Raw genomic sequence first — 15,158 nt, forward strand, 5'->3', positions numbered from 1 at the left:
GTGTTTCTTTCCTCTCGCGCCCCGGTCCATTCAGGCGGGTGCAAAAATGGGCGGTCCGCTATCTGTCTGACCCACGCGCGTCGTTTCCACTGCGATATCTTTTAAGACAGCGTAAATAATACGTCTTGGTCCGGGGGCTAATAGAACCAACCAAAAACCGGGCGACCTCGAGGCGTCGTCGACGTAGCCGTCACTTCGAGAAAAACACCACCACCTTCGTCAAGAATCAGAATTGTACAAAGGTTTCGCGGATATTAAACAGCTGACAAGACCGAAATATTCTGTTCGGAACACGGTAATAAAGGGAAATGAAAATGTTTTTTTGGAGGCTTTGGAAATCGTGGAACGAGGATGGAAAAATATGGGCGAGCCTCTGGATGCGAATTTTTAGATGCTGGGTAGCCCAAGATACCATCTCGCTCGTGACGGGGTGGAGGGAGGATGAAAAAACTGCCCATTCACTGAGTAAGTCAACGTTCGCTACTCGGCGGAGAAGAGTATATTACATTTTTTTTTTTACGTCAGATTTCAACGAAGAGTAGCCGAGCTGATATAATTACCAAAAGTGACAGGGAGGAGGCTGAAGCGTGGGCAGGGTCGCTGATTTTTTTATATTCCAACGTAGCGAGGAGAATCGAGGGTCTCAGTGACTGTGAGACGGGACGAACTTTTAGCCTGCGTACTTTGTGAAAGTACGGCTAATGTTAGAATGCTTAAAAACGCCTTCAGGTTAATGGAAAGTGTTAAATATGGATCAAAGGAAAATAAGAGCTTTGCGAAGAGCGGAACGAGCGGGAAGGCGCTTCACAAAGAAACGGGAATTTTCACGAGGCGTTGTCGTACGTGGAGAAATATCACTATACCGCGGCTTGATCGAGATAAAGAGGATCTCTAACGGATCGACGGGGCACTGCGGCACACACATGTGGTGAGTAAAATTCGCCTCCTACAGCCGTTCTCTTTTACCTGTACGAAAAAAAAAATAAACAACTTTGACGAACAGAGCAGTCGATTGAATGAATTCCAGAGAGCGTTTTACGCAGGCATATCCATATCGAAGCTAATTTAATTATCCGAATTATCAGTAAGGGAAACATGTTTGTTTTTGGTTTACAAATTTAATTTGCATGTTTAATTTTTGCAGGCTGCTATAAATATATGAACCGTATTGTATGATTAGGTACACAGGGTGATGACAGGCAGTTGCGTCGGTTCGTTACGTGGACCGAACATCGAGGGGCCGGGGAATCACTCGAGTAATTATATATATATATATATTCATTTATTTTTCGTTCCCCCGTTCCTTACTTTGTCCGGCAATGTTTTCCTCACTCGTGTTTACAAAAAAAAAAGGGTGAAGCGTTGGCTAGTAAATTAAAAATCGTCAAACACATATATAATGTGTAATGCGTCAAAGTTCACCTCGTTAACAAAATATCGAACGAAGCGTAAGTAATACTTTTGCCATACAAGCGGGGTTCGACGGTGGTTCACTCTTCTCTTGGTATGCGTTACATTAAAAAAAAAAAAAAAAGTTAATAAAGCAAGGGAGGAAAATCAAAGCAAAGTTATTAGCAGCGCGCTGAGTGCACGCAGAAACTTCAAATAACGAACATTTTACTTCACGCTACATGCGCGGTTGGGCGATATTACTTTAACTGAGAATTTTTAATATAGAAAAGTACATTTTTCTTCTTTTTTTTTTTTTTTTGAATAAAAATTTTCGCCCGTTCATCGTTTACATTTACTTTCTCTACCTCTTCTCTCTTTCGCTCTCTCTCAAATACGTCACAGGCGGCTAATTGGAGCTAAAACGGATAAAAAGTAAGACGTGGATAGATATTATAATATCTCAAGAAGAATGCAGAAAATTTCCAAGAGAAATGAAATGAACTGGATATAAGATGTACTTTACGTAGCAGCTGAGTAGTTTAAATGAGTACAAAAGCTGATGAAAAATACCGTCGAGAGTCTCCCCCGTTTCATTCCTTCTGGCAAAAGAATTTTCCCAGTTCTCGCATGGTTTACCGTGGTAAAATTTTTCCTGCAAAATTCTGACTAACGTAGGTATATGTAAAGAAAAAATTACAAGAGGTAGAAAAAAAAAAAAATATGAACAAAAAAAGAAAAAAATCTTCGCGGAAAAATATCCTTTGAGCAAGTTTTTAGAATAAAACAATCATTCCGTTCCTACATCCCACGTTGAATAAGACATATCGTTGTATTTCAATTACGGAATGGAGGCAATCGGGATGAAACGCGTGTAATCAAGCTTAAAATCGCGTTGGTTAAGGCAGATACGCGATACATCTTAAACACTCAGAGAAATGATTCCCACCAAGTTTGTAGACGACAAAGATCGAGCGTCGAGCGCCACGAAACTGCGACCCGTAGTGGATGGCGGTGGGTAATAATTGAACCTTGGCGTTTCGCCAGGATCCGTGTTAGTGCCAATTAAGGATTACCCGTCACGCAAAGGTTGGCTCTTTAGGTGTCCTGGCCCATCTTAGCCAGGACAACGCAGTGAACGAGTGACTGCGAGACGGCGGCAGATATATCCGTTGACATATGCCCGGAAGGTCCTTCTTTCCACTATTTGCCCGACTATTAGCCCCCGGCGAACCCTGAAACCGGGTTCGGGCGACGCGTACGCGTAAGTGTCACGAAGGCCTTTCCCGAGGACTTTACGCCGGCTGAATTAATAAGAACACCCAGCAAACGCTCTCGCTTTTCGCGCCGAACCGGTGAAACCAATCGCAATTGCTTACAATCACGAATTCGGAGCTTTTCTTTCTCGTCTCGTTGCTTGAAATCAGTATGAAACGGGTTTCCACCAGATGTCGTCTTGTATATTTTTTCGGCTGAAGTGTGAGATATTTGACAGGCCACAGACGGGAAAACGGACAGGGGATGAAGGCGAACGGCCGGGGAATGAATATATATGAAAAATCGCACTTCGCAACCGTTACCCGTCACTTTTCCATTATTTTCCACTTTTCAAACGACAATGAAGATCAAAATACTAAAAAGATTCAAATTGCGTTGTTACGTTCGATCCCGGTGGGTGAAAAAAAATTGCGCTGGACGGGGGTCGGGTTCGCATTAGCGATCGAATCCCCGCTTTGATCAACGCTACCGTAAATTTGATGCTTCGGTCAAAAAAAAGAGACAAACCTACGAATAAAAAGGGAACGGCAGAACGAAGAATGATACGTGAACAAATAAATTCCAAACTTTCATTTCGCTCAAACCGATGACGAATATTTAGGTACCGACACCCGAGTAGAAGACGATCAAGTTCCAACGATAAGTCCTCGATGCAGGACAACTAACAGAGGTTGCTGAATACTTCTTGGAAAACGGAAACACCGAAGAAAATCGACGATCGACAATCAATCGGTAAAGAGGGTTTGGAACCCGATATTCTTCAACCGAAGAAGAAGATGCCCTCGCTCAGTCAGTCGATCGATTGTCTCCGTTTACTCGTCCTTTCTTGAAAGTCGGTCCTTCGCCGAGTGAAACCAACGCCGACTTCAGACGACTGTAGCGGAATCGAGAAGATTCAAGATGCGGTCTTCTTCCGGGAAATGTTTACTCCTTATCTCTCGTACTTCGTAACGAGTCTCTTTGTAATTCGCAACCCTTATACATATAAGAGCCCGAAGAAACCTGATAAAGCATCCGACCTTACTTCTCGAAGAGCGCGATGCATGCTGTGGACTGTTACGCACAAGGGTGTTATATTACACGAATTTGCGGGTGTGTGATAAAAAGGAAACTGTGTTCCTGTGCTCCTTACAGGGATGAGTTCTCCTCGTTACGTTGCTTCCGAGACTGTTATATGAATTTCCAACACGCGAGACGTTTGACAAGCGTTACAATTTTCAGAAGGATCTTTGCTTGAGAAACCGTGGCACAATTAGTGTACACGTACCTACTTACTTGTTTCAACGACAAAAGGATTCGATGGAAATTGATGAAACATCTGCGTACACTCGCAGCCAAGGTTTGACGATACCGAGTTTCAACAGTTTGAACAAGTTTCAGTAGACCACGGATAAACTCAGGGAACTTGGATATTGCGCGCGAAATTATTGATCTACTCGATGATTAACTTTTAAAGTGAAACATGGTTTTCGGTACACGTAAAATGAAATACGGGCTCTTTGCGTTTTGCCTTTATTTTGACCATTTCGAGCTCTCCGAAAAGGCAAGTACTTTGAGGCTTCTAGTTGAAGCTCAAATAGTTTGTTTCACTTAATCATTTATTTGGGAAAATGCGGCGCGCTTTCTTATTCACAAGCTATACACATAACGATAATTTATAAATCGGAGCAACGCTTCAACTTATTGCTAATTGTAGAGCAGATAATATAGCCTAAAGTAATTATAAACTTTTAAAAATCTGTGCAAATTTTAAAGATTTCCAATCGAGTCGTATCGTTTATTATTTTATTTGTCGTTATTCGGTTTGAAGTATCAAACCGATCAATGCTCCGGTTCGCGACACACGCGCACAATATCACGTTATGAATTTTTTCCCAAAAATATTTTTTACTGGCTTTAACGTGGATGAAAAATAAATTTGAAAAAAAAAATGAAAAAATGCGGTATTTTTGCGAAAGGATGACGTAGCGGTATTTATTATTGAAGTTACTGCCACCGCATAGCGTTCATTTAAATTCCCAGCGGGTATATTCGACTGTATTCGAGCCTGCAGGGGTGGTTGTGGTGGTGCAGGCGCAGCACGAACAGCAATTTTTAAGCTCACCATTTTTTCCTCCCACGTTTTTTCCATTTCTTTTTACTCTGCTTCCTCCTTTATTCATATCGCCAGCATTTTCGCGTACTGCAGTTAATATCGGTTTATTTCTTATACGGGTTGGTTATTATCGGTTTCGATACTGCAGCCGGTGCATCCGGCCATGCGAATGCAGTCTGTGTATATTGTGATCGATAATAAATTTCATTCTTTATTCATATTCGTTACGTTTAATTTAGTCTGGCTGAAAATTTTCACATATTTTAATAATACCGAGAAGTCAATTATTATACGATATTATATAGGAATACAGGTACGTCGATCGAGATTAAACAATGTGGACGATATTCATTAAATTCTGTATTATACATAACCGGTATGCCCTCGAGCGGCGTAAGCGTTACAAGTTGCAATACAAAATTCCTCAAATTAAATTTCTAATTAAAATTTCATGCCTCATACCGAGGGAAACATTAAACCCCCCTATGCGGTTATATTATATTGTTAAATTCCCGTGCAACATGTGCGTCGTCAATTTTTCTACATTATTATAAATTTCGCGAATTAATTATGCTTCATTCATCTATAGTGCGTTATTCGGGTATGATTAATCGAACTCGCGCCAATATATTCGTTACATATTAACGCGATCATCGCGGCGTGGCGAGTGATTAATCATCACGACGGGAATATATATTATATTTTCACTTTTAGACAGCTCTCAGGCTAAATATTCCCCTATCTCTCTCTCTATCTCTCTCTCCGGTTTAAAATTATTGCAAATACGAATAAGTGTATATTTTACTTTCTGTAAATTATTGTTATTTATTTATTTATCTATTTTCACTTTATGTATTTTTAAATTTAGACTTATGGTATAAGAACAATTGTATTTTTTCAACGTCAACTCCAACAAAAAAATTAAAAACAAAGTTACAACGACAAAAAGAAGAATTATCCAATTAGTTGAGTAAAATGATTTCATACAGCATTCACTAGAGAGAACCGTCGAGTTAAACGTGTGTGACGCTTTTTTCATCATATACGCAATAACGTCTTGCGTACACGGTTCGAAGAAAATGTCCCAGCGGGTCTACTAAGATTTTTGAGTCAATTTAACCATTTTTAGTGTATGACTGAGTAGAAAAAAAAAAATTAAGTAAAAATTACAAATTAAACGTTAAAAATTCTAAAAATTTGAACAAATAATACAATTATAGAAAGTGAACCTGCCGGGACATTATATTTGGTTAAATTTTTCCAACAGTGACAATAAGACTCACCTGTAAATTTGGCGGGCAGTGATCCAGCAGCTCGAGCATGTGCCTGATGTTCTGCGCGTCCTGAATAACGAAGTTCAGTTCCATGTCAAATTCGCCCCCGACGAGCTGTAAGAGAGAAAAAGGAAAAGATGATGAGCAATTATACAGAAATAATATTACATTAGCATAGCGTGCTCATCGTTACAACGGGAGGAAAGTCTGTAGGCTTGAACGACGATGTGCGAAGCCACCTTAGCCTCTTATTTTAATAGTATAGTGTTTATATACGCATAAGTATTCATGAGACTTGACTCATAATTGACGGGATTACGAGGTTCGTACAATTAACAAACCGTTCCGTGGAAATATCAGCCTTCTGGGCTCTCGGCCTACCCGCGTCATAGAGTTACCAATTCCCATGGGAAATTCACAGAGCGATCCTACGAGGTGGGGCGTTGGATATAATACTCGTAATTCGCGATGGGAAGGTCGAATTTTTCATTTATTTATTGAGTTATTCCACCCCGTCGAGATCTTTCCACACCGTTATAAATTTAATTTTGAAAACAGCCGCGGCGTGTAAAGTTGTTTTCACGTGGTGCAAAATCGGTGAGATCATAAGTGGGTATCAGACCGGATGAAAGAAGTTATACATATTCCGAAGAGTATGGGAACGAGTAAGAACGAAAATATGGAATAAGGCGAATAAGTTCGGGGGATTTATGCCGGCGGCGGGATGAGAAGAAAATGCAGAGAGAGAGAGAGAGAGAAAACGGAACACGGTACGAAGGAAGGAGAGAAGCCTCGCGGCACCGTTTATATCAGCAGACCGGAAACGCTGCTTCTGCGGAGAGCGCAATTTCCGGCCAAGTATCTCGCTCTGCTTACAACCCCATTCCCGCGAACGTCTTACATCCAGGACGAAAGCGGCAGGACGACGTAGTCGATATGCCTACCCTTGTGATGAATTCACACCGACATTTGCGTAGGTGTGTAACGGTACGAAAACCCATCGAACCCTAGCCGAACATGCTCGTATTTATCGTATCGGCGCAATTTGTCGTCGATCATCGCGTTGATCCCAAGTGTCGGATACGCGCAAGGTAATAAGAATATTCATCTCGCAGAGGAGACGTACAAAATTTAACGAGAAAGGTTATACGCCGGAATTGAGTTACGCCTTTGGCAAAGGGTGAAGAAAGCTTTCTCGGAGATTCGTTCATCTGAAAATAAGAAAGAAAAAAGGAAAAAAGAAAAGAACAAGAAAACTGACAAATATTCGAGAAAAAAAAAAAAAGAAACACAAAAGCAGGCTACAAAGAAGGAAGAGGAAATTATACTCTGGTTAATTTAACACCCCCCCCCCGTTTCTTATTCTTCCATTTCAGCTCCAGACTCTGGCTACAACACAACTACGTTTGCTGAGAAAAAGAACGATAAGCTTTTCGATACCTGTACCTTTGATTCAGAGGAAGATGATTCGAACGAAGGTGAAGAAAAAAAGAAGCTTTTCCCTCTCACCGGTGAGAAAAATTTCGCCGCCTTGTACGTGACTCGAGTACTTCTTTTGCAATACTTTCTCATATTCAGAGAAATATTTTCCCACCCCATCCATCATCCTGAACTTTATTGATATTATATGAGTGAAATTCTTATTATTCATTCCACTCGAAGGATGATTTTATAAGCCGTGTAGGTACATTATTACGATTCGTAGAAAGGAGAATTATTATTTTTACAGTAAAACAGCCCCGTAGCTTCAACACGTATAGTATACCATCAGAAGAATACGTTCCAACGGCAAAATATTATTATTCTCGTTATAATAATAAGAACGCATAACCAAGCGTTTCACCGTGTAACATAAATACAGCTGAACAAGGTTCGCGTACCTACGGTATTTTCTACTAACATTTTGTAAATAATTGTAACCCGTTCGAAGCTTATTAAATTTCAATTCGTTCCATCAGCGTGGGTACATTGGTGGTTGAGTAGCCGAATAAACAATTAGTAAGTAAACCTGAAAGGTGCGTATGATGACTAATGGAAATTACGGTCGTTCCTTGATTCGTTTAATTATATTACACATATATCCGAGCACCCTTTGCGGAAAAACGCTGCGGTTAATTCCACGATTTGCGAACTAACGTACGGTATAAGCGTACATGCGTGCAAACGGCAAATGCAGATCAGGGGTGACCCTTTTTTGCGCTAAATTCGCTAATAATTGAAGGTGAATAAACGAAGACCAAGGAGCGGTGTTAATTGGCGTTCACGAGAACTTACGAGCGGCGTACATGCGCGGTTGCAGAGATTTTCCTCTTCGTAGAAATTTCATCTTAATAAAGTTTCGTCGATGGTAATTGTGAGAAGCTACGTCCACACCTTGAAACGCGTACGTTTGGGATGTTTTTGCTCAGGCCTAAAAGCTGGACGGCCATTCAATTTTCAATGATTATTTTATGTTAAACTGACTTCAAAGTACCGTGTACAGATTTGAGTACCTACATTGCCAATCAACTGATCGACATAATCAAACGCTTTAACTCGACTAACGTATATTAGTATTTAACTGAAAGCATTCCATTATATGGGTATACCTGTACGGAAACGCAACTGCGAATCTTCAATTTTTTTTTTTTTTTTCTTTTGTTTTAGTTTGTCTTTGAATCCAGTGAATATTCATGTGTACAAGTTGAATGAAAATTCAACGAAATGAGTCGAAAATTAATTGCTCGAAGAGTGGTTAGAGAAATCAATTCCACTGTAACGTGTGTCACGAATAAGAGTACCTTATTTATTCAATTCCCTGTTGAAAGACTGATTTTTCTTCTCTTTCCATCGGAAAACAACAATTACAACACCGATGTTGGACAGGAATGAGGAGAGTGTAAAAAGTACAACGGATATTATTGCAACAGAAAGGCCGCAGGGTGATTTCGAGAAGCCCCAAACCTGCCTCGAGTAAAAGGAGTTAGTTATCTTATTCATTAAAACAACTGGTCCGTGTAATAAAATGACTAAAAGTTGAGGTCGCGCGTTACCGCGGGGTAACTTATATAATTACACGTATAAGCTCTACGCCGAACTGGATGGGAAGAAGAAGAAGAAGAAGAAGAAGAAGAAGAAGAAGAAGAAGAAGAAGAAGAAGAAGACGAAGGAAAAGTGGGAGGCAAATCGGGATTTGCAAATTGCTGGCGGGGGTGTGAAGTAACGGCGAGGCTGCACGCTTGCTTGCCGGGCGAAAAGTTATTTCCATCTTAATTAAATCCAACCTTCGCCTCGCGCACTTTTCTTACTCTCCTGGAAGTATCACGCTTCGAACAAAAATATAATGAAAGTTGCACGTAGACATACCTGGAGTGCGAGCGTTTGTCGGTTTCTTGCCCGAATTTCCCAAGAATGATTCAACGCGTCGCATTCCACTCATTCTCTCCGACCCAACTCACGCATTTTGCACGCCCGTCCGTCAAAGAGGAAAGGGCTTTACCGAAACGAAAACCGACATCGAATTGACAGGACTTCCATTTCCTGACAAATCAACTTCCGATATCTCATTCCTAATGCTGAATATGTCTTGGGGGGAAAACGAAAAAGTGTCGTGGAAACTTTTCCGGTTTCACGTATTATTAAAATAGACAAAATAGACAAAAAAGATAAAAAGGAAAGCAAAGAGTGAAAGCCGCCTGTGGATACTGGGTTCTCATCTTGTCTCGAGCTTCCTAACTTGGAATGATTAGCGAGCCTCGAGGTACGCAGGTGTGATGCGCGAGGTTAAGAGCCGGTGCAGCTCCTAATTGGAAATCTCTCCGACCGGATCGTCTATGTACGCGCTCCTCTTGAAATTAGACGGTCAAGTTATACCGGGCTGGCTGGCTCAGCATACTCATTCAGCACTGCAAACACGTCGGGATATCCAGCCACGGTAATAAGTATGCTCATTCTATAAGAATTTCCAGAGAATGAATAGGCACAGAGATTAATTTGAGGTTTTTGTAAAATGAAGATCATCACGAAGATTGATCGATAATAATGAGTATATAACCGAGTTAACCAATTTTTACCAAACGATTCGAACACGGGTGAAAACAAAAATATGTAGCTATAAACGACGGCGACGTGAGAATGGGAATAACGTGATACCTACCCTTTCGTCTGTAGAAAAATGTTAATCCAACCGGGAAAATGAAAACGTGATGAAGGCAAAATCGTCAACAAGAGGAAACCACGGCTGTTGAAGTTAATGGATGAAATTTATCTTGGAAGACAAGAAATTTTCTCCTCCTCTCGTGTCAATATATAATATCGTCAATATTCAGTAAAAGAGACGAAGAGGAAATGGAACAAGAAAAATAAAAAATTGAAAATGGTAATACCGAAAGGAAGAATCGCTCGTACATATTTGCAATTCAAAGAATTACGAATTGAATATATAAATATTTCCTTAACGAAGCAGCGAGAGCAAAGGAAGGAGAGATTATCATTAGCAACAATTAGGATACATCGGATAAAATTAGCGTATTGTCGTGAGAAGTGAAGTAAAATTGAATAAAACGATCATCTTCTCGACACGAGCCATCAGGTATGTAAAACAGATAATTCAGCCCCACCTTGCACTGGTGCAGAAAGATGAACTTTTATACTGTCCTTTTCCCTACCGTTTTTCTCCATTTTTGATGAAACAGTTTAACTCGATACGCGTTTAACGCTGCATCTGGTGCGGAATGGCGAAGTGAAGCGTGGTTCGAGCTCCGGCTCGAAGATCATATAAAGGCCGAAGATACTCACTCAGGTCACGTTCCCCAGACGGTTTTACAGTGAAGACATTCGTTTGATGTCCTATTTTATCGTGAAATACTCTCGCGTAGTATAGATACGCGTCGATATGTCGGCTATACGGTGGCGGAAAGTCCTGGGTCCCGAGGCCCGATCAAATATTTAGAAGATAATAAAATCAAGGCGGGAGAAAACTTGGATATTGACTTACACGTCGCATCGAAAATACCTCAGCGAAAAACGCTGCTCGAAGCATCAGCTTAATTGGATCCTTTCAGAGTCAGCCATTCGGAGAGCGGGATTTGATAAAAACGAGAAAATCACAAAAGGAACGCGAATTTACGAAGTGCCAGAAAAATGGGACAGCGAGTAATTTGGTTCGGAAATAAATCCGAATAAACACATGGAAAAACAAAGGGAAAAATTTGGATAAAACGAGCAAGGCTTGCAGGGTGAATTTACATCCATATACACATCTCTGATTTTCACACCCTCTTGCACAGGGATGATTTCCCTTCGCTGGTTTTCCGCAGTGAAAACACGGGCGATGGTGAAACAATAAGTTCCCTGGCGCGCTGAACAACAGCTAGGCAGTATAGAAAGTTACATTCAACGCTTGCGGCGGCAAGTGGACGTCATTTTGCAGAATATATCCACGTATAACAATGGCTGTATAAAGTCCGCGAAACGCAGCGGGAGAGAGAAAGAGAGAGAGAAAACGAGGAAATCATCGGGCAGCATTGTCGTATATGAAAACGTTCTGATATCGATTCTTCAACTCTGCAGTATTGCACTAATAGCGCTTCAAGTTTAAAATTTTGTCAATCAACAATGTCTTAGGTCAGATATTTACGATGTTTTTCGTTAACATTTTACTTACAACACCTTTAAGTCGAGCCTTCACCAGATGTAAAATTATTTCTTCAAGCATCACTAAGCAGAGGTACGATCGAATAAAGGGTTCGATCGGAGTACTTCGCGATGCATAACGCGTTGAAATATCGATCCTCAGAGAGGGTAGAAACTTCCGGTATAATGCAAATTGTCATTGGCGAATGGGGTCGGGGTTAACAAGCGCGGTGTGTGCCGGTGCAGTGGCGGGAATAAGGTGAATAAATTATGGATAGTATACCGTTGCAGTCGTAGGCGGCAGATGGTCGCAGAGACTCGCGTGTTGACTACAATTCAGCAGCCCGCGATCTGTGCACAATATACGGATGCAGCATGCAGCGTTGAAACGCATACCTCGGTTAAGGTTAATTCAAAGGAAGCGTCGGCGATGGCGCAGCAACGGGTATGCATGTTTTCCCATCGTAGGTTTTTTTGCCCTGAGTCAAAGTTCTCGCTCCTCCATCGTAGTCAGTCGTTCATATTTAACCAGTAGCTGCGTTCCTCGCAATTAGGTGCAGCCGTCTTACACGCCCGTTGCTCCGGATCTGTCTGCCGCATTGTTCCTCGGTGGTAGCTGGTCGAGCTGGCTTTTCAATGCATTCGAAGCTGGAAGGTTGGATTTCTCGCATTTCCCCCTTTGTGCATTACACAGGGAACACCGTCCCCCTCGCTTCTGAATCGCGAGAGGAACGAGAAAAGAGAGTGGAAAACCGCGGCGACGCTCGGCTCGGTCGGGAAAATCTTTAGATTACTCCAGGTTCGACGTCACGCTACGCTTCGGGGAATATAGAGCGTGTCCTCCTCCAACTTTTCTCCTCTTTTCTCCTCTTTTCTCGTCACCAAGTTCCTCTCGATCCCCTCGGAGGATGGCATCCGGAAAAACGCTGACGGATCGACGATCGGAGATCGCCTTTCCGCCACATCGTTTCACGGAAAGAACTGACTTGCACCGGATTAGTTTATCCCGGACTCTGGTTGACGACAAGTCCGTGGTTGTAGAATGTCCGTCGTCTTAGCCAGCGCGATTCAGTTATCCACTTCTCACCAGTGGTTAAAAACATTGAGGTTGCATGCGAGAGCGACGATTCAAGATCCTGCAAGATATCCTCCCAAGGACGCCGGGAGAACCGCCAACTTTGACGAGGGTGAGGTTGGACGGCTTGTGGCGCTACCCTTTTCACAGTGCGAGAGCACACGTTCGTCAACGTCGCTTTGGTAATCCAGCAGCTTTTACTTTACTAACCAGGTGACTTCTCGCATGCAAAGCTCGAAACGTAACGCGAGCTTGTTCGAGTCACATCGGATCCCTCCGAGCTTTCAAATTTACCAAGGTTCGACACCGCCGTTAACTTAACAACACACGGATGCCAACCACGATTTCTCCGTTCCTTGGATAACGATCGCGTATATATCTTTTTTTCATACGACTTACGTTAATCCTTTTCAACATACGCACAATTCTTAATCGAGTCAAGCGCGAACCGATGGTTGAATTTAGGTGAGAAATCAGGAGACTCGTGAGCCACGTTTTGGAGTACAGTTGACGGTCTACAACGAAGCAACCTCCAACCAGTCTAGGTACACCTACAGGTTTAGAAAAGTTTTTGAAAGCTAGGCTCGTAAAAGTTATATCGGAGGGTTTTAGCGAACGGGACCGGCGACGACAACGATACGTGTGGGGCTCAGCTCCTTCGATGTGCCCATTTAGGAGGTATACGACGTCGGCTAGACGGTTATATCGACGTGAAGAAAGATTCGTTGGTGGTAGTAGAAAGCATTTCAACACATGCGATATGACGAACGCGTTCGATCGCAAAATATTGCCTCTTCTGCAAGGCACAGCCGAAAGTGGAAAAGTTTCAAGTGAATGGGTACCTACATGCCAATTTCGAAGCCTCGGCTTTCTTCTGAACCACGCGCGTATTTCTTCCCCATATCTCTTGCAAGAGAAAATTATTCTACAAGGGAAGAAAATAATAAAAATAATATTCAACCGTAAGCAATTTTCAATTACGAACTGTGGTTCGAAGGACAAGCTCGGGCACGATACGAAGGTACACGGCATAATTTCAACTTACGAATCGCACTGACGTGTTGCATTAATTTGATGAATGAAATGCAGATTTAGAAGTGGATACGCGATGAGACCTAACCGAGTTTAATTACTCCGGCGGATGCGGCCGGCGTCTATTTGTACTTTATATAGCTTAATACGTCCAGCTACTGCTTTCCTCGGTTAACCCGTTTTAATTTCATGCCCGAGAAACCCCGCAGTGACCGCTACTTTGGGTTGCCCGGTGGGGGTTTAACTCGTCACTTGACCAATGCGGCGCCACGAACTTCCGTGCGTCATAAAGGTACGTACAACGTTACTCGTGGATGAGTAGTACAGGTGTAGTCAAACGAATTGGACACACCCGCAAACTGTCAGAGTCCCTGTCACGTCGCCACGCAGTTAATTACGCGATTAATCCACATGGAAATGACGGAATTCATTCGACTCGAGGAAGCCGAGCCGCGAATTATCGGTTCCATTTTGATCACCCCTTGTGGCCTGCGCGATTGGACACCTCGGTGATCACGTACGTCGACGCGGTTGGTCAATAAAAGTAATTGGGAGACAATAAATGTTTCATCTTGCTTCTTCACGCTGGAGTGTAAATTTTAAATCAGTTTGCATTCGGTGAGATTACAGGGGAAATGCTGGGAAAGATTTGAGCTTGGAAAGTGGAAGTAAAACGAAAAGAGCTCGCCTACGAATACCCGCCAATATTTACCCCAGGAATCCTGGGTGTGGGTGAATACGTGAATACACGGAGGACGAAGGGAACGACTTCCACGGTTGGACTGGGCCAGCCCTCAGGCGACGGGGGAGATTCGCTTAAAGGCGTAAAGGCTCAATGGGTTTTTCGCGCGCCCCCTTTACGAGGTACCCTAAAGAACCTCTACCATAGCCTGCGCCTGGTTGCCTATAAGTATTTCGGCTGATTCGATCCCGGGGGATAGTCGGCGTCGATGCATCCGGAGACACGTGGCGTTTCGACGGATAAGTAAACGCGAGATGAAAATGAGGGGAAACAATTCGGCAGCCACTCTTCTAGTTGAAGAATATATACAAGACCGGACGGACAGTAGAGAGAGGACGTAATTAGAGACCGCTGAAATATTAATGGCAGTTGCTGCTCTGCTTCGGTGGAAAAGATTCTATCCTCTACGGTTTCCTGTTTCCTCTCCATAAACGCGTCAACTGATCCGCAAAAAGGAGACAAATGAGAAAGATGAAAAGGAGTTGGTTTCAACCGCCAAAGTAAACGATTCAGCTAATTCTTTTGTCGTTAATCTGCTTGTCTGTTATGGTGAAAAAGCCGAGCAAATTCTTCAGAATTGTACGGGTTTTCCAGGGGAATAGAGATTACGATGATCAAGGGATAATTTTCGTGAATACAAATTGTCATTTCCGTTTCTGA

The 15,158-nt window shown here is 42.4% G+C and overlaps 1 protein-coding gene across 4 annotated transcripts in view; it reads right to left on the reverse strand.

Moving 5' to 3' along the window:
- The window catches only part of LOC124308003 (neurobeachin), a 240,577-nt gene that overhangs the window by 111,330 nt on the left and 114,089 nt on the right, over positions 1–15,158 (reverse strand). For all 4 annotated transcript variants that reach the window (XM_046770257.1, XM_046770258.1, XM_046770256.1 and 1 more), the window contains one exon: positions 6,046–6,150. In XM_046770257.1, the coding sequence (XP_046626213.1) occupies positions 6,046–6,150 (105 nt within the window). The remainder of the gene's footprint in view (positions 1–6,045; positions 6,151–15,158) is intronic.

This window comes from Neodiprion virginianus, chromosome 6, assembly GCF_021901495.1.
Source record: "Neodiprion virginianus isolate iyNeoVirg1 chromosome 6, iyNeoVirg1.1, whole genome shotgun sequence".
NCBI classification, from domain to species: domain Eukaryota; kingdom Metazoa; phylum Arthropoda; class Insecta; order Hymenoptera; family Diprionidae; genus Neodiprion; species Neodiprion virginianus.